We start from the raw sequence: 24,745 nt of genomic DNA, 5'->3' as shown, positions 1-24,745 counted from the left end.
CAAGGGCATGGTACACCATTTGTGGGCATAAAAAGGAGGCAATGGAGGGTGCGTGCTGCGGGGTTTCGGCTCTTCAGGCGCACTCTGCATTATGTATATTCCGCCGCTCTATGTATAGTTAAACGCTTTGGCCAACATTGCGTATGAGTGCCCTGTGTGCGTTGCCTTTGGCTGCCTTAGGGCGCATATTGCGCATACGCCCTGGCCACGCTATCGAGTAAGTTTTTACTATAGCTGCTGCTGCTGCTGCTGCCGCTTCTGCTACTCTTTATACTCAAATAATTGGATTAGTGTTTCGACGCCCTGCACACACAGCAGAATCCCCCTCGAACTCCCCACCCCTGGGATCTGGTCTGTACTATGTGAATTCGTTTGCACCCGGTACGGGTTTCATTTCAGATTTTTTCCCCGTTGCGGGGATTAGTTTTCACTGCTTTGCCACACAGAAAATATATATATGCACGTCTACATACATATTTAAACAGCCTGCGGTGTTGTGCTAACCAGGCGAATTAGTTTTCATGTTATTTGCTGTGGTTTCTTTAATATTTAAATTTTTATATAGCTTGGCCCAGGCAAATAAGGGATAGAATGCTTGTAAAAATAAGGAGTACTTCGTATTGTAACTAAAATATCTCCAGAGATCATCTATAGGAAAACAGTTAAACCTTTTTTATGTTTTCCCAAGTTTTCCCTTAATATTTTAAACCAAAAGAGAATTCCAATAATGATTTTTGGAGCTAAGATATTTATAAAACATGGACATATGTGAACAATATCTAAGATATAAGAAAGCCTTGTTTAATTTCTTAATGCCAAATATTCTTTAAGATTTTAGAGCCCAAGAGCATTCTATTTCTATCTCAAGCTAAGATATTTATAAATCAAATAAAATGTTCTATGAAAACTAAGATACCTCGTAAAATGATCTTTAAGAACACCGCTTTCCTTGTGTACTATTACTATTAAATAAAAGCATCAATCCTTATGTAACCTTAGGTGCTTAAAAATCCCCAAAGAAATTGTAGAAGAAAGAGCATTGCTTGTATAATCTTTGTACAGATTTGCAGCTTAAGAAATCGCTCGAAATGATTACTCGCCATAATGGCGCATTTTTCTTTTCAGAATTGGATTTGATTGATTTGCTGAAGGAGACGCAAGGCCATTAGCCGATTCCCCAGCTCTTTGGCTGTTTCAATTTGGGGGATTTTGTTCGGAAAAATAAAAATATATACGCAGAGCCAGAGGAAAGCACAACTTTTACCTTGGAGCGGCAGCAGGACGCGCCAAGGAAATACAAACAAAAGCCGAAGTAGCAACTTTGAGTGCAGGGGAAATGGCATTGGCCATAACGAATATGTATTTTTGATTCCCCGAGCTAGTGTTATTATTGTTGCTGTTGCTCTTGCCTCTGCTGCTGCTGCTTCTGCTGCTGGCAACTCGTAACAAGTTAAGCAACTTTGGACAGACATCAGAAGTTGTTGAAGGGATTTTCGTTCAGGCAGCTTTGGGACTGTCAACATCTGTGCCCGCCGGCAGATGAAAATCCCGGAATCCCCCTGAAGGAGATGGAGTTTACCTAACCCACGTCCGTTGAGCTTCGTCTGTGCCACCTGGCATGGCATAACTCAAACAGATATTAGAAATTAGCAATCGGTTGAGAGCAGCGACGGCTTAAACACTTTAAGTTTTCCTCTTCAGCAAGAACTCTATACTGCCACCAGCAGGGGCCATTATCTACTGCCTCCGAAAAACCACCCACCCACTCTTGCCACATGAGCAACAGCATTTATGGGTTGCTGCAGCAGTTGCCTTGCACATCCGCAAGTCGGTCGGCAAATTGCCAATGTTGTTGCAGACGGGAAATGCTTTACTTGATTTAGCTGCTAAGTGCAACTCGAGGCGAGGACGAGGACGGGGACGGCGCTTTCCACGCCGCATGTTGCCAGGAAGCAGCCACAATTCCGGCCTGCGCAAGGATTTTTCGGCAACAATCCTGCCATAAATCCCCTTGGCGCTTGTAAAAACAATTATGCCAGATATTTACGCCGCAAAAGGGCGCTGCAACACAGCAGCCGGCGACGCACATTTGCTGTTAACATTTTTGGCCTTTAATTGCAGTGTCACGGCCCGCTTCTCAGCCACTTGCAATTTGCGGCCCTGCCACAGGCGGCGTATGCGTAATATATATCGCCTGCAAGTGCCTGGCATCAAGGCAATGCGCCTGCAAGAATCAGATACCATAGAAGGGGGCCTCGGTGTAATTATAAACTTTTAATTAAAGCGTTAAACAAATAGTGAAATCGAGATGGTGATGGCATTTTCGCTAGCAGGTGTGCCAGCTGAAAAGTGGAAGAGTGCAAACGACTGAGCCAGGAAGGACTTTGGCCCATTTACACAGGGCAGCTGTCGACGAACCCGAAAACCCATCGACAGCCTCGAATGTCCATTTGCGGAGCTCCTTTGCTCCTTTCGCAAACCCTTTCGATTTTCCCCGTGTGCCAGTGTGTATCTAATTGCTTGTCAGTGGGTGGGATAAGTTTGTACGTGTTTGGCGCAGGCGGTCATAAAATAAGGAAACGAGTTCATGGTGTTCTAGGGTATAGGTGAATATTGGAGGGAAATAATTTAAGCTTTTTTAGGAAGTACGTGAAAAATCCAAGATACCAATCTTTACTAGCATATCCCAAAATATTCTGATTGGTAATGAATTAAAGAAACGAAATGGTCCCCAAAGAAGTAGTTATACCAAAAAAAGATGGAGATATAAAAATTTGCATTAAATTACCTAACTTATAATAAATCGTTTTCCAACAAGTTTAGGATAACATTTGGTTTAACTTTTTTGGGGGTTTTAATTCCAAAACCCTAATCAATTTTTGAAAAATCCTTTATTCTATAAAATACAATTTTCCATTGAAGAGTTATATTGTAGTGTCCATTTAAGTGCCTTTCAAAAACTTAAAGTACCCTTAAAAACTTATTATCCCCACTCAACACAACTCTTTCTAATGTAAATTCCCGTCTTAATGGCTATAACTTTTAAAGAACTTTAAAAATTCTGGAATGCTTTACGACCACGACTGTCCCCCCATAAACACAACTAACCACGGCTATAACTCTGGCTAAAAGAAGGGCCCAAGTTGAGCATAAATTTGCAAGCTCATCTGCGCGAGGGAAACGACTCTTAGTTCTAATAGCTCATATTGCGAACGACACTTTTGTGGCCTGAACGTGCGAATGGGTGTTTGTAGTCATTTCCTCTTTTTGTCCTCGCCACGTGGATGTGTGTTTGTATTGGCAGGCGTATTCCCTTTTCACGGCAAACATACCGTTTTTGTAGTCACGTTCGAGCGCTTTAAGCGGCTTCATGTTTTCGGCATTCCGACGGGGAAAAAACTACCCAAAGGGGGTTAGAGAACAAAGTTGGAGGGTGGGGCGGAAAACCCTAGTAACCATGGGGTAAAACAAATATAACTAAAGGCAAACACAAGGGTATAAATAGCCATGTATGTTTAAGTCAACCGCACAAAAACCGCTCATTTCACGGGCATATTATCCCATTTATAATACACAGAAAGAAACTATTAAGTGAACTCATTTAAATACCTTTTGAAATTGGTATAACGATATTACAGAAAAGATCCATTGATGCTACTCACGTTATGACGCTTCCGTTCTCTTTCGGGAACCGGATGCCAGCTGAACTGCAGGTTCCAATCGAATCCACCGACATTCACTCCGCCGGAATCGCGATAGTGGTACTCCAGAGTCTCATCGCTAATAACATCGATCACAGGACACACGACAGTGGTGGCATTACGGGCAATACGATCCAAAAGCGGTTCAAGCCATCCTGTAAAAGAGTACCATTTAGTATCGCGAATTTAACCAAATATTCCCCCAACTAGCCCTAGAAAAGATCAAAATAATATGGCAAAAATGTGCATTTACAGCTGGGTTTAATTGCTTTTCCAGAAACCAATCAACGAGAGAGAAAAATGTATTTCCTTTGGGTTGATTTTGTTTACTTTTCAACAATCAACTGCCAAGCTTCCCAATAAACTAAATTGATTGCCTTTTCCGAAGGTTTACTCATCGCTCTTCGCCCGGCCTAACAAAAGGAGAAAATGGGAAACAGAGTCGGGCTAATGTCCAAGATTAAGTGATTTTTCTAGAGCTGGGCTCTTGTTTTATTGGCATCGCTTTCGTCCCAACGGATTTCGTTTGATGGTCATCAAAATTGAGTATCTCAAAGAACGTTACACTCGACTATAAACGAGATACAACGAGAGGCCGTTGGGAATTGTACAAATCTCGATTAACAGAAGAAGATTGTAAAACCATTCTATGGCAGGCATTAAAATTCACCATTTGATTTCGGTTCGTTGCCGGCATGCATATTTCAAATATTTATTTAAGCTGATTTTTTTATGGACGCCGAACTGACTAACGAAAGTTGGTTAGTCAATTAAAAGCTTAATTTGGCCAATTAGCATATTGACAATATTGCAAATTGAAATGGAATTGGAAAAGCCAAAAAAGAGGTGGACAACTGGGCGGGAAAAAAGAGAGCATACTTTTGGGCAGGCTGAATATTTAATTTCATTTGGCAAACTCACCTTCGGTGCACTCGCAGTGGGAGTCCAAATAGGTGAGCACGGGTGACTTGGCATGGTTGGCCCCCAGGATGCGGGCGCGAATCAGACCCTCTCGCTTCTGGCCTCGGATGATCTGGACTTTGGGATAGGCGGCGAAGTAGTCCTCCAGCTGGCGCTTTAAGTGGGCTAAACGAGGGATTAATTTGGCGTTAAGGGATCAGAGATCATTGAAAAGCAGGCAAAACTCACGCATGTCGCTGTAGTCGTCCACCAGGATAATCTTGCCTATGAGATGCTCCGGCGACCTGTCCAAAACCGAGTGAACCGTCCTCAGCAGCACGGTCCAGGCCTCGTTGTGGAAGCAGATAATCACATCGGTCTTGGGCAGATTGGTCAGATACTTGGCCTCGTCCTTGCACCAGGCATCTCGCGGATCGGGCAGGTTTCGGTGAACCGATATCAGATCGGACACATACTGATTGAAGGCGTTCTTGGTCCAGCCATCGTCAACGGCCTTCTTCATCTCCTCCGACATCTCCTTGGGCAGCCGCACAGGTTTTCCCATCTCGCCGGGGTTTTCCTCGAAGTTGGCAGGCGGATCAATAACTTTCTTAGTGTCTGCAAGAAGGAGAACCGAATAATAATGGTAAGTGAATGTCAACATTACCTTGTATATTTTCACCCAAATTGTGAGTCAAAGGTTAGCTGAGCACCTGGCAGCATGCAGATAAAGCTTTGTTATGCGTGAAATTTACGACAAAATACAAGGACAAACACCCAGTTCCTGGTGCATTGCACATGAGAAGTTGCCATCATCAGAGGATGCTGCTTCACAGGGTCATGAAAAATCGTTTGCCTTGCAAATTTCCTCCTACGTCTGAGTGTGGCAACACCCAGCCTCTATTTTTCCGCAGCCCATTTTCCACCCAAAACACACACATACGTGTCGCTGGCTATCAGTGTTTTTCCTCTTGCTGTGCATTTTATTATTTTGTTATTTGCATTTCCATGGAAATATGAATTCCCTGCTCTCAGCTGCTGTCGCCGCTCCTGCTTTCCCTTCTTATAAGGAGAGCTTCCCCTGCTCCTGAATTTCCATCTGCTTTTTATGCGATTTGTCAGCCACAAGTGACACTTATTGGGCATCGCCTGAATGCCTGTCTGTGTCCTGCCTCCGTGTGCGTGTTCGTATCCTTCGGAAAACGGGACAACATTAATGGAAAACCCTGGGAAGACATACTCAGCAGCAACCTGAGTCGCTGCTCGAGGGGATTACGAATTTAATTAAAGCATTTTCTTTGCTTAAGCCCACTGTTTTTCGATTTCCAGACTTAATCTGTGTAAGACTCTTGGAAAATAATCTTTAAATTGGTTAGTGTTTTTGGCTTAAAGGGATTAAGAGGCATAAGACATATTATCTCACACTCAGAAACGGAAATTTGTATATTAGACTTTAAACCTTTGTGTATTGCCCATTTAGTGTCCAAAGGTTTATGAACTTTGTTGACTGAGTTTTAATTTTTTGCAAATCATCATCATAAAAAGAGTCTTTGTCTTCGATTTTTATTTTTAACGAAGACAAAGGGCTCATCTATTTTACTACTCTTGAAGAAATTAAAGTTTTTATTGAAACCTATTTAAAATCGATCTTCTGTCTGCCTCTAAGTTCGGAAATATATATCTTAAGCCGAACCGGTTCAATTAAAAGACCATAAAAACCTAACAGAACACTGTCCCTTTTAACTGGTTTTCTTTTGCCTGATTTAGTCGCCGGCCAAATTGAGAAGCATATTTCTGAGGCGGCGGACACATGCTGGCCATTCCCAGCCATGCAAAAACATTTCAATTACCACAATCATTTCAATTTCAATAAGCATAAAAAACCGAGCTGGCAAAATAAAAAGCCATAAAAGGCTAGGAAATAAGTGGGTTGAGACCGAGTGGGAATGCACAGGGTCGGGCATCCATATCCACCGAGGATACCGACCGCATTATGCTATAGAGGGCCTAACCAAGAGGCCAATCAGCCGACAATAAATTCGCTCGCACAAAAATGGAAAATAAGAGAAAAACGATTAAATTGCCCAGGGGCGGCTGGCTTGAAAGAGCAGGGGAAAAAGGGGGTTTCCAAACTCATAAATTTTATGATTTGTCGCCGGTTGCCGTAGTTACAACTTCATTGTGGAATATTCACGCGTGCGCCAAGGACTCGAGCCTGCATCCTTAGTTCCGGGCTCCATTTTTGCCCGTCCCCAATATCCTAACCCACACCCCTTCGAAATGAGCTTTTTTGCATGCTGGGCTCGCACACGCATCATCATAATAAAAAACAATAAAAAATATTGCCAGGAGGGCGCGGAGGAGGGCCTGTAACTGGATTTTATGTCTTTTATTGATTCACTGTAGCATATTTATGGCCTCTTTCGATATTAATGATTCCGCCCAACAGCGCTGGCGATCTCCTCTCCCCTTCGTCGAGGTAACCCAATTATGGTCACGCCTTGCGAGCAAAGGTGAGTCCTACAAAGTTGTACATTATGTGCAGCTATACATCCCTTCACATCGCTATAAATCTCGAGCTATCTCTGATATGGCTGGGAATTATTTGCAGCTCGCCAAAAAGGTATTTACAACACAAAAACATAATTAATCAAGGCGTTCTTCGACATTTTTTTCATTTATTTTCCATTGACTTGATTCTTTTGCATTTAATAAATCATGGTTGACAGTTTACTGAGTGTAACAAATTTATAAAGTATATGCTGCCTTTTCGTTCAATATGTCAACATAAATCAATATCTACGTCTCAAATGGCAGTGAATTATGTGTAGTTCTTAAAAGGTTAACCTTTAGTTCTTTAAATTCCCTTGGCCCAACTTAATAATAAAAAAAACTTATATCACAGCTTACTTGCAGTTGATGAGAACTAGTAATTTCCTAAAAGGTTCAATTTTAGTTAAGCAAAATTAAATTATCTCATTCCCAACATTAAAAAAAATATTTATATGCTTTTATTTTCATCACAGCTAAACAAAGCAATAATATATGTGATTTTTGTATTTATTTTAACTTAATAAATTTCAACTATATTACATCGTAACTTTCCAAATGTATTAACTTTAAAGCTTTAATAAAGAAGTTAGTACATTTTGTTAAACATTAATTACAAGGAAATTTAATGTAATGCATTTTTAAAGTTCTTTAACCTTGCATATATCGTTTTTTCTTTCTTAAAGCTTTTTTCTAGAAGCTTAAAACGTTCATCTAAAGTCCCTTAAATAAAAATACACTTTAAGGGTTGTAACTTTTCTGTTCTTAAACTTGTATCAATCAAGGTAAGTGATAATTGATCAATCATTTGTCAACTTTTTGTTCTCAACTGCTCTAAGTTCCCCTTCAACTTTTGTGCATTAGGCAAATCGAAGTTGACAATTTTTTGTGAAATTCCTCGCTCAGCGTGGCGTATGCGTAATATTTCCATGTGCTGGCAACTGCCAAAAGGGGGTCGAGTGCAGGGGCGGGTGTGAGGGAATTTGTGAGGGGGGCGGAAGGACAAAAGGAGACAATCGCAGCGAACACGGCTCGAGGGACACGCCTGAGCGTGACAGGAAGCTATAAATGTTTTGTTATAGACAGCGACAGCAGGTGGAAAGGGGCGGGTGGAAGGGGGTGCTATATGCTATACGCTGTAAGCTGTATGCCAAAGAGGAGGGGGCGTGGCCACATGACAAATGCTATCGTCTGCGCAAAGGGAAGCGAAGGCATCTGACATATCGGGACGCTCGCCTGCGTGCCTGTGTTTCATCATCATGTTTTCCGCATAAAAGTAACATAATATGCCAGAAGTACGGGTATTCCGTCTAATGCTGAGGGGATTTCGGAAAAGGGATGTCTCCCAATAAGCATATCTATAGGAATATTGGGTGTGTGTGTGGGCCATAAATAGCAAAAGACATGCGAGGAACAGGGCCGAAATCAAGCCCATGGATTAGCATTGATTAAAAGCAACGGGGGAAGCACTCAAGCCGGGTAAATCAATCTGGCCCAAAGGGGGCGTGACCGCATTGCCATGTATATATAAAATCATTATCGCTGCTAAATTGTAAAAACAAGAATTATGCATATATGAGGAGCAGACCAGCGTAGGGAAAAAAGAACGAAAAACCCACAGTCAAGGCGATCGGAGGTAAAAGGTGGCCAGGGAAAACGGGCCAACGATCAAGATAACATGGCCAGAAGGCTGGTTCCCTGGCTGCATTATAATACGGTGGAGACCGATCCGCGGAGGGGTGAGGGCTAAGAACCCGATGCGAGCGCGCGATAAACGTCGTGTTGCAGCCACTCGCAAGCTCTTCCCTTTTTAGCCATTTCGGTGGTGGTAACGCGCCCCAAGGCCAGGGCCAATAAGTACAACAACACTAATTACCAGCTATGAACACAGGGCCGAGGTACTTTAAGGGACTGCAGCGGGCACCCAGATGGAGGAGTATGCCACAGTGGTCACTCCACCATAGCCCCCCATCGAGGGCGACTGAAAGTTACGACCCTCGAGAGAATGATCTATTTCTCGGCCGTAACCCCATTGTTGGCTGATCCACATGCCAGGTTGTAAAAGCACTCTAGACTCTTTCAAGAGCAGTCTAAGGCATTCTTCTTCCAGAGCCATAAACCAAAGTTAATGGGCTGCTTTCGAGAGACCCTGTTGAAGATCGAGATTGTGGAATGGGTTTCATCAAATGCAAAGCATCAGCGCTTAAACAAGTCTCGGATAGAGGCTATTAGTATTCCATTTCACCAGATGTGTAGTAAAACGAAACCAGTTTAATCGTCGATACTAATTTTGAAAAACAAGCCTGGTTAAATAATCAAATGCAATTTATAAATTAGCATTTTAAAGATTCGGTCAGATGATGGGCTTTGGGGTGTACTTGGAAATATTACGAAATATACAAAAAGTAATATTTCCTAATCTTAAAGAAAATAATCTTGATATCAAGAAGCAATAAGCCTTAATTTATTATAAAGACTACTTTAAATATGCAGCAACTAGGGCCTATAGGTAGCTTATCTCAAGTTTCGAGCTCCTAAACTCCATATAGGCCACACTGTGCCTCAAAGTCCATAGTTCGCCCTGTGCGAGCCCTTTTCCTGGGAGTGTTGGTAAACGTTTGTAGGCTTGCACACAATTTTGACGCCATGGGGCAGCTGCTGATGCCTCTGATGCCTCCGAAGCGGCGGATCTGCAGACTGCTGCCAAGGATCGGGTCCAACTTGTAGCTTTGCCACCTCAACGCTGATGAGCAGATGCTGCATGTGCTGCACCACGACCGCGATGATGACGATGGGGGTAGGGGAGTGGAAATGGGTATCGGGATGATGATGAGGGAGCAGCGAGGAGCGAGAGATGCAAACATGATATGCGAAATTGCAAATACGTGCATTGTCTGCCAGGGAGACTAGATCTCGCAGCTCGGTTCCTCCTCCACTCCCCGGGAGCCCGAGCCCTTTGTCCAAGCCCTGCCAGCCGAGCGACCACATGCTGATGCAATCTTAAATGCTTGTTCCACATGCAAGGCAATAGATGAAGGAGGGTCCACGTACAGGAAGCTACAAGCTGCGGACCCCCATACCATTCCATCCCGAACCATTCCCAGACCCCATTCGATCGGCCCGGCCCCTTTCTGGCCCTCCGAAATTCATGGCTGGTTGCCTTCGGTCTGGCTTCATTGATTTGCCTGGGCGGCCAGTCAAGTGTCCATTGAGTAAAATCCCAGGGCCAGCTCCTAAGCCTTGACTTGATTAGTAAGTAACATTATTTTTCCCCCGCCAAAAGCTCAATGCGAATATCTATCTCTGGGTGGACGCCGCGAACCCGCTCTGGATTCCCTCGCCCTGACATTGAAAATGCTGTTTGGCAGCAACTCCAAGTTGTTAAGTGCTGCATGTTGTTGCTCGGGTTGTTTGGTTGTTCGGGTTGTTCGGGCTATTCGGGCTGTTAGTGCCCGCCGCTGGCATCTTCGACATTGTTGTAAAACTTGTTAGAAATTTTCTTAAAGGCACAAAGGCGGTGGCCGAACGGAGGAAGTGTGACAGCAGCCAGTTTTCCTCGCAGGCGAGGAAATCTGCGGGCCGAGGGGCCGGGAGAATCGAACACAGGAAAGCAATATGTGTTATTATCCCCCCCGATTTGGTGCGCTTCTCTCAGCATCTTGTATCGCATCGGGCTGGTGACCCAAAATGCAATCTCCCAAACAAGGATTGAGGATGTGTGACCGTAAAATACGGGCCGGGGAAACTCGGGCAGGGGAAAATGGGTGCTGGGAGGGGGGCGGAGATTTCGCCTGCGTGTGCATTGAATTGATGGGAATTAGTTGCAAGCGATTGCGTGGAAATGAAGTGCAAAAAACTCAACTCGTGGATGCAAAAAAGGGGAGAACGGGAGGGCGTTCTTGCACGAGGAAAAGTAGAATCGCTGGCGTCGATAACAAGACCGGAAAAATCCAGCTGAATAGCTCGGCGGCCGGCGGGGAAATCGCAGCGTCCTGGGGCGGAAATAAATGTGCAACTGATTTCAATATAAATGCTTATTGTTGAACACAGAACAGAGGGATTCCGATATGCAAAGTGCAGTGGGCACTAATGGGCCAAGAATGCGGAGAATCGAGGGAAAAATCCTAGACAAATCTTTGGGAAAATGTATAGGAAAAGATTGATTTTCTGTGAAAAACTGCTTAATAGTGGTGAAAAATTCTCTATTGTTACTGAATAGTTCTTAAACCAGATTGTATTTTGTGGCACTGCTTTTTGACAAAACTATTTTACCAGTCTTTAATTTTCAATTTAACGAAAAACCCACATTAACCGCCAGAGTAATAACGCCCTTTTGGTATATAATTTTAAAATGTGTGAAATATGCCTATAAGAAATGGAGTCATGTCATGCATTCTAAATATCCACCCAAGGAAAATAGTTTTTAGGAATAGGAGCGTTGTTGCATGCTCCCCAAGAACCCACCTCCTTAAACCATGAGACATGTTGTTCACATGCTCAATTAAAGTCACCCGGACTCACCGTCTTGTGGCTTCTTCTTGGGCTGCTCCGCCGCCTTCTTGCGCAGCCTCTCCGCCTGGTGGTCGACCTTGTGTTTGCCCACGGTGGGTGGGATGTCGGCCTCGTCATGCGCCTGCTTCTGGCCACCACCGCCTCCTCCGCCGATGATATTCCCATTGCCGCCCAGGTCCTCGCCGCCGGGTTCATTTCTCAGGGGCAGGGCAATGGGATCGCCTAGGCCTCCGGCGCCGCCTCCTCCCAGGGCGCTGCCCGCCCCACTGCCTCCGGCCCCTCCCTCCTGGGAGGCTCTGCGCCGGGTGTCATCGGTGTAGACCAGAAAGGCTATGCAGAACCAAATGGCCAGGAGGAAGGCCACCAGCTTGACAATCGTCGTGGAACGTCGTCGCCAGATGAAGGCCATCTTTGGTTCTTGGGCTCTGTGGTTTCAACTCCGACAGCTGAGAATGATGATGATGTTGTCTATGGCCCAGAAGGTGCTAATGGAAGCCCTTTCTTTCTGTCCTCTTCTCCTTCCTTGAGCGATGTGAGCTTTCACTTAGTTAGAGTCCAACTCGGGGGCCGACAACATTGCGTATACGCAACATTAATCAAAGCCTGGCAATGATTTATGACGCAGGATATGTTTTTCTCGTTTTCCAATCGCTTGTTATTTTTCTTTTCTCTCCTTTTTGATATGCGTTGTCCTCTTGGAAGATATCGTCTGTGGTTTATGGCAGTCTGTGCAGTCAATCAGTCTGAAGCGCCTGGATATGTGTGAACGAAGATTGTTTAGGAACGGCTAGGTCGTTGGGAAGTGTGCCTGTGAAGGAGAGATGCAAAAATATCCATCAGATTGTGATGCAATTTTACAGAGCTAAGGAAACCCTCGAGGGTCGGATGCTGGCTGAATGCAATTAATTTATATGACATTAAGCCATTAAAATGAAACGCAAATCAAGTAATTGAGTCATTAACGATAATATTGATTTTGGCTTTATGCTGATGATGCCGCATCTTTATCTTCATCTTGCGTTGCTGCTTCTGCTGCTGCTGAGGTTTGCAATTAACCTCGAAGCTCGAGTCTCGGAGCTCAAAGAAGCCCTCAATCTCCGGCCTCGTCACAAACATAAAGCGACGGCCAACATGCAACTAATGTCAATATTATATAATTGCAGCAAAAACCGCATCGGAACTCTGTACCAATCCGCAGAGCCCACAGAGAATGCCCCGCGCCCCTTTGCTCTTGCCACTTGAGTGGCTGCCAGGTAAATGACATGGACACGCCACTTGAGCCCCTGGCCAGCCAAACAGAACGAGGTGGATTTGCAGGGGAGTGGAGTCCATGTCCAACGCAGACCATCGTGCCAGGCATGCGGGAAAATTGCACCTGAGTTGGGCATTCTTTGGGCGTTTTCACATCCAAAAAGGATAAGAATCTGGGACAGTTTTAAACATGGTAAAATGGCGATGCTGACAAAACATTTTTTGTATCAATAAATATAAACATGTAATAATAATAAAATTAAATGCAAGAGAAATCTCCTAATACAATTTCAATTAAAGTTTTCAAAGCAATGTTGATATTGAAAAATTGATTTATAATTGTGTTTCAGGAAATAAAAAAAGTCACTGAAATATAAATGGACTTTTAGGAATATAATAAAATTATTTCTATGCTTAAGAAATTTTAAAAACTCTTAATTTGTGGGTCAAGAGAAATCGCCTAATAAATTTCACAGAAACATTTATAATAGTAAGCAATATTATATTTTCTGTACGAAAATTGAATAAACGACATTTTATAAAGGCCTATACTTTTTCAAGTCCATTTATTTTACCCTCTCCCAAAATTTCAAAGAGTTCTGCGCCATTATTCCCAGTGCACATTCGAGTTTGGTGAGGTGAGGAGCTCAAGTGGTTGCCCCACAGAGAGTAAAGTTGCGTGTCAGGTTGGTGCAGTGCATCCACCGCGCAGAAGCGGCGGCAGAAGCGACCACAGACGCAAAAACAAGAAATTGTGGTTCCCTCGCCGGTAACCGCAGTTGAATACCCTTCGATGCTAATCCAATTAGCGAGGGCTCCAAAGTGCCCGAGGAGTGGGTTGTGCGAATGGCAAATGCCTAAGGTTACGTTTGATATTGTTTTCAATTGAATTAGTGACAGGATTATTTCCCTGACCCTGGGACAGGCACTCCTAGCTGAGTTGACAAGAAAACCATCAAAGCTTTTATGAATTTAAGCCTAGTAGTGCTATATAATGAAAATTTACTCATAAGAATATGACTGATAATATAGTTCTTATTTTAAACATCCTTATGAGAAAGAAACGTTGTACAATATATAGCTTAATATATATATAATATTTAAATATTATAGTACTGATTCATTAAAAATTTATGTAAAAAAAACCTAGCTACACTTGGCAAAGTGTAATGCCAGTAGCAAGCCTAATTTGCCTGATTTTCCATGGCCCCGGGCTGATGCGCAGTCTACTAAGGAAAATGCGAATAAAAAGAAGATGAAAACTAATAAACATTAGTCGGGGCCTTGATCGCCACTCATTCAAGGTGGCCAGGAGCAGAGATTGCAGTTCTGGCCCAAAGTAATTGACGGCACATGCTGGCCAGCACAGAATGGAGCCCCACCCCGAGGACGGGGACCCTATATCGAGGGCCAATCCAACCGGGGCTCTTATCAATTAGAGGGCAGCCCATCCACTCGCCGGAGCTCCGGGCCCTTGGCGAGGCGAACTAACCATGGCAACTATGTGTGCATACAATAAATACAAGTTAATTACTTCGTGTGCCTTTTGTTATGGCTCGTTGGGTTCAAGTGCCATCTGCCCTGCGCAGCCGGCGACCCCCTATGATTTTCCCCCTGCCATGTTGGCAATTTCCGTTGTATGCGCTTATAAATTGAAAACAAAAGGAGAGACTTTCGGGGTGGCCAGCCGGGGTGGTAACCAGCATGTCATGTCCTCAGTCAGCTGTAAAACAGCCACACTCCGCCGGAGTTTGCCCGGGCAAAATAGAGCGATTAAAGTTGGCAGACAGGCGGCGGGGGGCAGGTACGTCAAAACCAAATGTTGACAATCTCAATTATTACTTCCGAACCAGCCAGAAAATACACGGCAGCAACATGCTAATTGCCCGATTTCAGCCGTCACTTTTCGCCTAAATTTCGGCATTTATCAGTTGCAAACCGGCGCCTGAATCAGCCACTCGAATAATGCTTATCGATACTACTGAGCCGCCATCATAGCGAAATTTCCGACAGCCCATAATGGATGACTTCTCCGGTAGTTTCCAGGCAGCAACTTGAAACTGCCCCTGTTTAAATTTGTATTCGGTGTTCTGCATTAATAAAATGCTCTTCTCGTTAGGCTGCGGTGCACGCGGCGTATGCGCAATGTTTGGTTTGGGGTTTGGTCTTTCGGCGGGCTGTTTAAATTTGAAACGCAGCTATTTGGCCATACATATCATAATATCTGCCGTTGTGGGAATGTGTGTGTTCAACTCTAAATGGGTGTTTAATGTCGGCATTTATTCCGATTTAGCCGGCGAGCATGCGATTGGGTATTAGGGTTCCCATGGCTATTTCACTGAAATTGCAGCTATTTTCATTAGCCTGCATTTCGTGGTTCTCAGCTGAAATATTAGTTTGATTTTATTTTTAAAGCCGTTCAAGGGGGCTGTTATCTGCAGATTATACTAATTACTCAGCTCTGCATATGGCATTGTTTGGAGTTTTCCAAAATTGCTGTCCTCTACCACAGCGCATTTTTCTCGGGAATTGGGTAGTATATTTTTGGTTTATTTATTTATTTTTCAGCTTGCATATAAACCTATATTTTGCGGTTTATCTGAAATTCCTTCGCTCTACCACAGCGAATGTGTTTATTTGGTTTTCACTTCAAACGCAGGGCACCCTTATCTGTAGGTACTTTAAAAATATATTTTCCTTTATTTATTTGTGGCAGCTTGCCCGGTGAGTTGCAGTTTATTTTGTGCTTAAAATATCCCATTTCCGGCTTGATAGGGGATTGAAACTCGTATTATTCCTGCGATAAGGGAGTGAAATTACAGAAAACTGAAGGTAGGAAGTATGTTGCCGGCTCCACCGATAAGTGTTTCCATTGTTACGATGACGGGCAGACTTCTCCCCACTTTATTTTCCCCGTGGACTACCTGTCTTGGCCCTCCTCACCTGTCCCGCCTGCTTTTCGCTTCGTGTTGCCTCTTATCGCCCGGCTAATTGACTGATAAGCGAGTCGGGCAATTTGTGCGTTCCCTGATGAGTCTAGTTAAGTTTCGCTCTTGTTCCGCTGCCCAGATAAGATACAATTAAATACAATAGGCAGGTAGCCCAGGTGGGAACGGAGAAGGGGCAAAGAGACTAGTTTCTTCGCAAATTGCTTTCAGTTCGACTCGCCTTATCTATGCTCTATGCATTAATCAGAGCCTTCAGAAATAATTGCCGAGATAATTCGTCGAACACTTAACTGCAAATTAAAGGCACGCCTGGAAAACCGAGGGGATACGGTGTATAAGAAACCTCAAATTACGCATAACAAAGTCCGAGAATTTTTCGCATTTTCTTTGAGCAGCTAAGAAGCAGGAAAAACCGGGGGAAGAAAAGTTTATTGTCACGGTTTCAGCTTGGCTTGGCAGCTACTTTTTGAATACTTTTTCGCCCGGCGATCATTTGTCATTTTCTTGTGTAGAAACTTTTCGCGGGTTGGGGCGGAGGGGGAGGAATTTTCCGGGCTGCGCATTTTCACGCTGGCTGCGGTTCACACAGTTTATAATCATTATTATTTATGCAGACTTAATCCACAGTTATTAAAACGCAGCCACAAGGAACTCCTCCCCCGTTTAATATTCATTTGCATTCGCTGGCGAATGAAAACTTTTCAGTTTCTAATGAGTTCTTCGTTCTCGAGTGCATTGCAATGAAGTCGTTGTGTCGGAGCGGGTCAGACCTCAGCCTGAACTTTGGGCCATAATTTTTGGGGATTATGTCCAGCCGTAAGTTGAGTTCGAGAAAATGGCGAAACGTGTTTGAAAATCAGGGGGCGAGAAGAGCAGAGAACTGTGCGAATGCACACATACCATATAAAGTGGGTCTGAGAACGCCAGAGCCAGAAAAGTGGGAGATGGATGCCACTGCCAGTGCCAGTGCCACTGCCACTGCCATTTCCACCACTGATGATGATGAGGTTGCCCCGCTGCAGTTGCAGTTGCAGCTTGGCTTCGTGGAAAGAAAGTTGCCATGGAGAAAATTTAATCAAAATATTTGCACATCCGCCAGCAGCGCGAAGTTGCCAAGGCGACTAGAATTACCAGTCTAAGAAGCAGACCAGCATCTCGGGAGGATTCGGGGGGATGGGATGGATGGTTGGCTGCCAACAGACAGTCAGGTCTTCTTCCCGGGCACAGGTACAGTGCGAATCGCAGGCAGCCACACTCAAATTGAAATCTCTACGGATGGTAATTGAATTCGACTTGGTCTGAGCTTCTGCTGCGGCGAGACCAACCTGGTTCCTTGCCAGAAAATATCAGTATTAAATGCAATAATGCTGATTGGCCTGCGGCGGGGCTTTCGTAGAGATGTTTTAATAGAAAATTCACAGGTGGCAGGCGGAGTCTTGGGAAATAATTGTCAAATAAAATTCATAAAGAAATCTATTTAATTAGGCGGCTAGAAATATTACGTCTCCCTCTAATTGCTGTTTTTAATGAGTTGGCCACACTTGTCACGCAGTGTGGCCTTACTTCGGGAAAAACGTAGAAGGTAGGCTTTATATTGGGGAGGTCTTATGATAATAATCTAACTTTAATTATATAATTAAGTGTAAAATATTTGTTGAATCTTTTCTCTAATATGTTACACTGGCCCCTAATAAATATATTATTTTAAGCTCCAAACAGTTCGACTAACAGAGAATTCATTTTACTCATAAACGTGTATGACTCATGACATGTCACGTGTATGATATATGGCACAGATTTAAATTAGAACTAACTAGTTGGATTTTTGAATAGATTAAATCAAAGCATACAAATTCCAGTACTTTTTTTCTCAGCTTTCAAAGCCAGGGCCCACTGTATTTGGCAGAACTCCTTTTGGGCATTTGGTTCATGTCACGGAAACCAGTCAAACCTCATTTGCGATGGCAAATGCAACCGGCGCGCGACTTCATCTTCATCTCCAGCTTTGCCTGAGAGCGGTGCATCACGAAGCGCTTTATTTTACTGGTTTTTTTTTTGTTTCTTCCAGGCAGCATCTTTGGACTGGTTGTTGTCTTTGACAATTATTTACCGTTGGCGCTTAACTGTTAATTTGCGAGGCAGGTAACCAGTTCGCATCGCCCCATCGAGGAGGACCTGTTCCAGCTGCATCCTCACCAATCCGCGGCGATCCCCGCCGACAATTGCTCACATGCCACGCATTTCTTATGGCTCTTAATTTGACAAACGGGGGCACGGGCACGGACTCGGGCACCACAAACGCTTTTCCACACACATGTGGAAAATGTAATTAAATGTTTTTCCTCTAACATCTGTTTCTTCTGTCTGTATCTGTATCTCGTTTTTTGCCATTTTTATGTGCACTTTTCATTGTTCGAAAATAAATTACAGGATGAGTGTGCGAGGGGGCTATTAAAGTGCAATTAAATAATTGCCAGTCGGCAAGATTCATGGGTTTTCCGTCTTTGCCTCTTTCGGGGGATAACGAGCTGATTGCCAATTTGCATGGAAACTCATTAGAAATGTCGTTAAAATTTTGGAAAGTTTTCTGCACAAATTCCCTAGATTTTCTGTCGAGTTGAACAAACTTGCCCATCTGATATCATCATCATTATCGGATTCACATAAGTTGGAAATCAAATTTGTTTTCCCTCTTCTTCGCCGTCAGACTTGATTTGATAATCTATGACAACTGGCCACAAATCGTTTCCTTTGTTACCAGCAAACTTGTCAAAAAGTCGAGCTATATTTTTGCCTAATTCATTCAGCAAACTGTCCGAAAGAAACTTGCCAAACTTGTTGGCCCAGCCCAAAGTAGAGAAAAAAGAGGTCTGCCCAGAAATCCGCAAAGAATTCTAATGAAACGTAATCAGAATTCCCCAGATTCAGATTCAGATTCAGCTTCGGTTTTAGGTCCAAGTAAGTGCTTCGCTCTGATTCCACTTCAGCTAGTTTTGTTTTTGGCCTTTTCTGCTGACCTTGCACTTGCACAACCAGAAAACAAGGTCAACACTGCCCTGTATAATGCCTTGCCAAGAGACAAGCAGGAACCGCAAACTAATTTTGGGGGTCAAGTTGGCCAAATAAATGAAAAAACAAAAAAGAAGCAGCACTTGCCAGTAGCGAGAAAAAAAGAGCAGGGCTTCAGGAAAATTCGATTCAAATAAAACTCGAAATGAGCCGCAAGGAAATCAATTGTTCATTTGCATATGCATGCATTTTCCACCTGCAGTCTACGTTTTCCCTCTGTTTTATTGCACGACCTCAATATTTATTTGTTTGCCTCTTTTTGCCAGTTTCAGTTTTCGAAGTCAGCGCCACTCGGGGCCCTCAATTCCATTTCCATGCCGAGCCATTTTTCAACCTGACCAGTCGGCGGCATCTTCACGATTTTCACGGTTCTTTCCCCCCTTTTTTTTTGCCTTTTTGGCCGTTTTTTGGACCCGCCGCCTTTTTGGCCTTTTCGGCTTTTGTTTGAGTTCCGATTTCTGTTGGTTTTTCCTGCACTTTAGAGCGGGAATTGCATTTCGCCGCTTTCAATACGGCTGGCCCTTGGCCATTTGGCCATCAACTTTGGCAAATTGAATAAGAAACTAATTTTCAACAAACTAAAGTGTTTCCCAGGGAAACGAATAGCTTTTACCTATCGAAAATACTATTAGTTATATAGCAAATAAATGTATACAAATAAATTGTATTCTTCTGCCGCAAATATGTACATGATTCCTGTAATCTTCCTCATAATTTTACTATACCATTTACTACTGATCCCCAATCATATTGTCAACTCGAACAAAGTTAAAGCTCCAGAAATCTATGCAAATTATTATGGCCATGATTGCATTTAGCACCTATTTTCAGAGCAAATCTATTTTATCTCTCATATGCCCCCTAATTCGTTGGCAAAACTCCTCCAAAACCAAATCCCACCAAAATTGTTTGCCAAACTACTGAAAACAGCGAACCGCCACACACAACTAGTTATCAGCGTTAATTTTGTTTGTTCAGGCTCACCCCGAGCAAACAAAAAGATCAAAAACAAAACACCGCAGTGAAAAGAGTGAGGGGCAAAATTAATTTATAACTTGCAAAGGGTACTGTGACTATAAAAAGGGAAAAGCGGTTGGGAAACGTACGGCTCGTAAACAGATTTAGATTTAATCAAATGATAGCCCAAAGCTAGATTTGAGTTGAGAGGGGCTGCTGGATTCGGTAATGCACTCAATATATTTCAATGTGGCAGCTCGATTAAATATTCCACACCATCGCAGTTGCCAGTGCCCGGCAGATTGGCAGGCTTGTGGAAAAATGTTTTGTTGGCCGGGCCCTGAAACATGAGAAATGGCAACAGATTTAGCCGCACACACACGCCTGCTTTTAGCTGTATAAATTATCATCGTCCGATTTTATATGGGACTTTTTTTTGGGGTCACCAAAGGACAGACTGCTCACATTTTATTTCTCCTATTTTTTTAGTGCCCCTTTTTCGGGGGAGATAATTCGGTTGCGTTGCGGCGGAAAATGAAAAACGAAGGGCTGGAAAAATCGAAAATGTTACGCCTGAAAATTGCCTGTCAAATGACAAAAATGGTTTCATTTTCCGTATGTGGGGCACACACAACGCTCTTCTCAGCCCTCTAGCTGTCCTCCAACGGCTATTGGTCATTTTTCCATGTCTAGGCCCATAAAATACTCCCATTATATATATTTTTATACTTCGGCCCTTTTTGGGCCACTCATTTTGGTTGGCATCAGATTAGGGCTTACATTTTGTGGTCAAGACGGAAGGGGAGCCAGTTCAGGGAAGGATAAAAGTTGTGGAAGTAGAAGAAATTGAAAATAACATTTGTGCGCATTTTTCGCAGAGGTTTGCCATGTCCAACAATTTGCTAGGAGCAAAAGTTTTTACATTTTTCGGCAAAGGTCGCACGAGGGGAAATGGAGATGAGTCAAATTAGATCATAAATGATATTGCATAAAAAGTTTATGGAAATTGGCCGGGCTTTGAACCTGTCAAGAAGTTTGCTTGTTTTGCCTAAAACTGTTGTCTGAACTTTCAAGTTTAAGTTTAGAAATTAATAATCCTTTTATTAAGCGGATATGGAAAGTTTTCCAAAGTAAAGTTTATCAAAAAAAACTTGAGAGCTTGTTTGGAAAGGAATTGTGCAAAAAAGTTCCCCTAGCTAGCATGGTCACACTACGCTTTTAGTGTGGTCAGTCGTTTTATTAAAGCCACTGTAAGTAAGGCATAGATATTTTTGGGGCTCTTCCCTTTTAATTCAAAGTTCACTGTGAGCTATTTTAACACATTTATACCACAGCCCAATTCCTCATTAAATCCATTTGCACATCTGCCGTTTTAATTCGGTTCGTTAAGGCAAAATCAATTTGGTCTCCCTTGGGAGCTAAGCCGCCTGCTCTGCACCGAAACTCGGAACCCTTTGGCGTTTCCTGCCACTGAGCACACACATCTCACTGGTGGATTGCATTGCTTGCACGTTGGATGTACGGCAATTACAAACTGCTTAAAAGCAAATAAATCCCTGCCAGGCAATTGCATCGACCATCGACCAAGGGATAACGAGTATTTGTGGGGCGAATGTTGCCGGCACATAAATATATATAAACATTTGCCGCTCCATTTAATGAGGCTGCAAGAACATTTCAGCTGCTCGCAGCTCGTTATCGCCGGACAACGCGAATCTGGTTCTGTATCTGTGTACGTATCTGTATCTGGATCTGGGCGACATAAAACTGTCAAAAAGTCGCCTATATAAATCGCTAAACTAAATGCCTTTCATAGTTTAATGTCACCTCGAGGGATTTGAAGGGGCGAATGGATAGATCTTTGGAGGACCAGACAACGCGTCTCTATCCCAGTGCAGCATCCACGCCTCGATGTCATTAAAACCGAATGAATTATGCAGTAGCCCAAGTGAACTACTTGCAGTCGGCCCTTGGAGAACAGAACAGAAAAGGTTCACAGAGGCAAACAAAAAATATATATATATTGTTAATAAATAAGATCCCAAAAAGTTTCTTCACATTGCTAAGTCCTAATTAATTAATAAATATGATCTCTTATCAAGTTACAAAACAACCTGAGGTACTCGTTCCATTAAAAACTTATTCGTATTTATCAAAAGAACCTGAGATACTTTTTCCATTCATTTAATTCAAGCTATTCACAGCATTATATCAAAAGAATCTGAGGTATTCATTTGATTAAAAAGTTTTTTTACAGCATGCTGTGCTATTTCTCTCTGTGTAACTAACTTCAAAGACCTGAAGAGGACTAAAAATGGGAAAAAAGAGGACCATTGGAGCAGTTGACCAGTTCTTGTCGCGACTGCAGTTGTTTGTTGTTTTAATTAACTAATTAAGATTTTTCTATGTCGCGCCTAGGTAGAGAAGCAGTCGCCCAGGTCTACGGAATGCCTGCATTATTTGTTGCAGACGAGTTGCTAAGGACCCAATTAACCTTTTATGGCCATTTGGCACAATAACGAGGCCAAGAGCGAGAGCCGGGTCCACGACAGCAGGGTACACACAAAAAAAGGCAGGCTAAAATAAATAAACGGCAGCCACACAACAATCGAGACAATGAAACCCGGGTCTCTTGGCCAGTTAGTTGGCCGTAAGTAGCCGGCCATGTTCAGTGAAATTGTAAGCCATATTTGGCGCACAAAACAATGGCTATCATAAATTCCGACTACAAATTGACATTGAAAATTTGTTTGTTTTTCCCTCCAGTTTGCTCACCTTTTGGCCAGGGTTTCCTTCCCCGTTTCCTTCCTGGATTTTCTTCGGAGCGTGACCGCAAATGCTGCAATTAGAGGAAAATATGCACAGATAGCATTAGCTGAAGCCTCGATAAATTTTCCATTATCAACGAGATAATGGAGTGCTTGTAGTTATATATTACAATGTATTTAATTATTTTTGTAAGGCTGTGAATTTATGACACCGGGCGCATATGCTTGTCGGGGGAGTTTTCATTTCCGCTTTGGCCACACACCTGCAAAATTTCCCATAGTCATAAAGGGTTTAAGTTTAGTATGGGTATTATGCTAAAAATGAAATTAATGTTCGAAATTTATGAACATATAAATATAATCGGCTTGTTTAGCAGAAAGCAATTAAGTGGATTATTCACGGTATGGTAATAGCACTATTAAACGTTGTTTGGGAAGACAATAATAAAATACTATTAAATCCATATTTTTAAAAAGGCCTAAAACAAAAGTGTTTCCCATGTAAGGCATTCTTTTAGAAGGTAATGAATTCTCGAATGCATTCCTGAACACATCTTTTCCTGCCAGATTCCTGAACGTTTTCCAAACATTTTCATTTTGGGTCACCGGCTAATCAATATGGTTTAGTGTCCCCCAGCGGGCTTTCCGACATTTTCTCCTCGCCACTTTACTTGGCTTTCTCTCGGGTTCAATCCAAACGCCCACATACAAAGTATTATCGCATATTTTTCCAGCTTTTTGCCATTTTTCCCTCTGCCAAACCGGTTAGGTGTTGGCCAGCTACTTCAAGGTACACGAGGACGGACAGTTTGCCAAAGAACATATACATATAGATGGTGTGGGCAGCAGTCGTGCGGATGTGGATATGGATATGGATATGCTGACCAAGTCACCCAGATAGATGGGCCAGCTGAAACACCAATCGCGACGACACATCGCTGGGCTAATTGAAATGGCAAAACTAATTAGCGATGATTTAGAGGCAACAGCATACAATGTAACCCGAAAGCCAGATAAAAATTAAAAACTAAAAAAATGCAACTCGAAAATAAGACAGAGAAGCGAGAGAGAGCGAACAAAATATTGTGGCGATCAAGTTTAAGCTACTTACAGAGTTTGACCACCCAAACTGGTGAAAACGTGGATGGCAGTTCATTAAGGTAAATGGTGGTCCATAAACTTTAAGCCGATTACCAGAACGATTCCATGTTGCCGAAAGGTATCCCCCAGCACTCAACCCTCGCTTCCCAAACAAATGGCGTAAATTATTTGCTAATGATCGACTGGCAAAGTGCTGGGCTTACGTCATGGGGCTATCATCATCATCCTCGTCGGATATGGGAGTTAATTTTGTGCAATTGTCTTGAACTGTTTTGAGTGCTTGTGGTCAATGCTGTATGCCGCATAATCATCGATGAGCGAAGGTCGTGTGGCCACAGCCACACACGCGATGCCTCTTTTTTATTTTTTTGTACTAACTAAAGTCGGAGCTGGAATTTACATAGCTGGCAAACCAGTTATCACGGGGTCTCGTCATCATAACTACACAGACTTGAATCTTTTCGGAATGAGGCTTAGATAAGGCCGGGTTCGGCTGAAGTTCCCAAACCCAAAAGAGCACTTATCCCCTTGCCACACGTAATTTAATTACAATACAATAAAAATTGCAGTCGGGCAATAAAAGAGCCAGAGAGATAAAAATGCCGGGCCATAGTTGTTTTTGCGTCTGAAAAATTCGAATTATTTGCGGAACTACCATGGACAGGAATGCCCTTTACCCCAACCCACACTGCCATCTAAAAGTGCCCCACCTCCGGTGGCTTTCCAAGGGACAAGAGCCCAGTGTTGCTGTCGTGTCAGCAGCATCCGGGGAATGCAAACTGCAGGTTTGGCGAGGAGATGCAGTCCAGAAATTGCAGAATCATGCAATTTGTGGTCACTTCGAATGCAATCAACAAAACTGTTTGATTTATGATCATTTGCAGTTTGCACTAATTTTTCAAATCACAAAAGGCAGCAGCAGCCCCAACGACAACAACAAAAGCCCACAAAACCTGACTCGACACAAAAATTAATCATGGCACAGGGA

The 24,745-nt window shown here is 43.1% G+C and overlaps 1 protein-coding gene across 4 annotated transcripts in view; it reads right to left on the bottom strand.

Moving 5' to 3' along the window:
* LOC108036368 (putative polypeptide N-acetylgalactosaminyltransferase 9) overlaps positions 1 to 24,745 on the bottom strand; it is a 61,101-nt gene that overhangs the window by 22,409 nt on the left and 13,947 nt on the right. For 3 of the 4 annotated variants that reach the window (XM_050888295.1, XM_017112450.3, XM_017112452.3), the window contains exons 2-6: positions 22,664 to 22,727; positions 11,673 to 12,471; positions 4,851 to 5,219; positions 4,623 to 4,787; positions 3,663 to 3,856 (exon numbers count right to left, since the gene is read on the bottom strand). In XM_050888295.1, coding sequence (XP_050744252.1) covers positions 3,663 to 3,856; positions 4,623 to 4,787; positions 4,851 to 5,219; positions 11,673 to 12,072 — 1,128 coding nt within the window. In that variant the 5' untranslated portion in view covers positions 12,073 to 12,471; positions 22,664 to 22,727. The remainder of the gene's footprint in view (positions 1 to 3,662; positions 3,857 to 4,622; positions 4,788 to 4,850; positions 5,220 to 11,672; positions 12,472 to 22,663; positions 22,728 to 24,745) is intronic. The other variant, XM_017112451.3, reaches the window with a different exon arrangement.

Source organism: Drosophila biarmipes, chromosome 2R, assembly GCF_025231255.1.
Source record: "Drosophila biarmipes strain raj3 chromosome 2R, RU_DBia_V1.1, whole genome shotgun sequence".
Taxonomy (NCBI): Eukaryota; Metazoa; Arthropoda; class Insecta; order Diptera; family Drosophilidae; genus Drosophila; species Drosophila biarmipes.
Note: the sequence above shows the minus strand (reverse complement) of the source record. Positions and strands in the feature narration are given on the sequence as shown.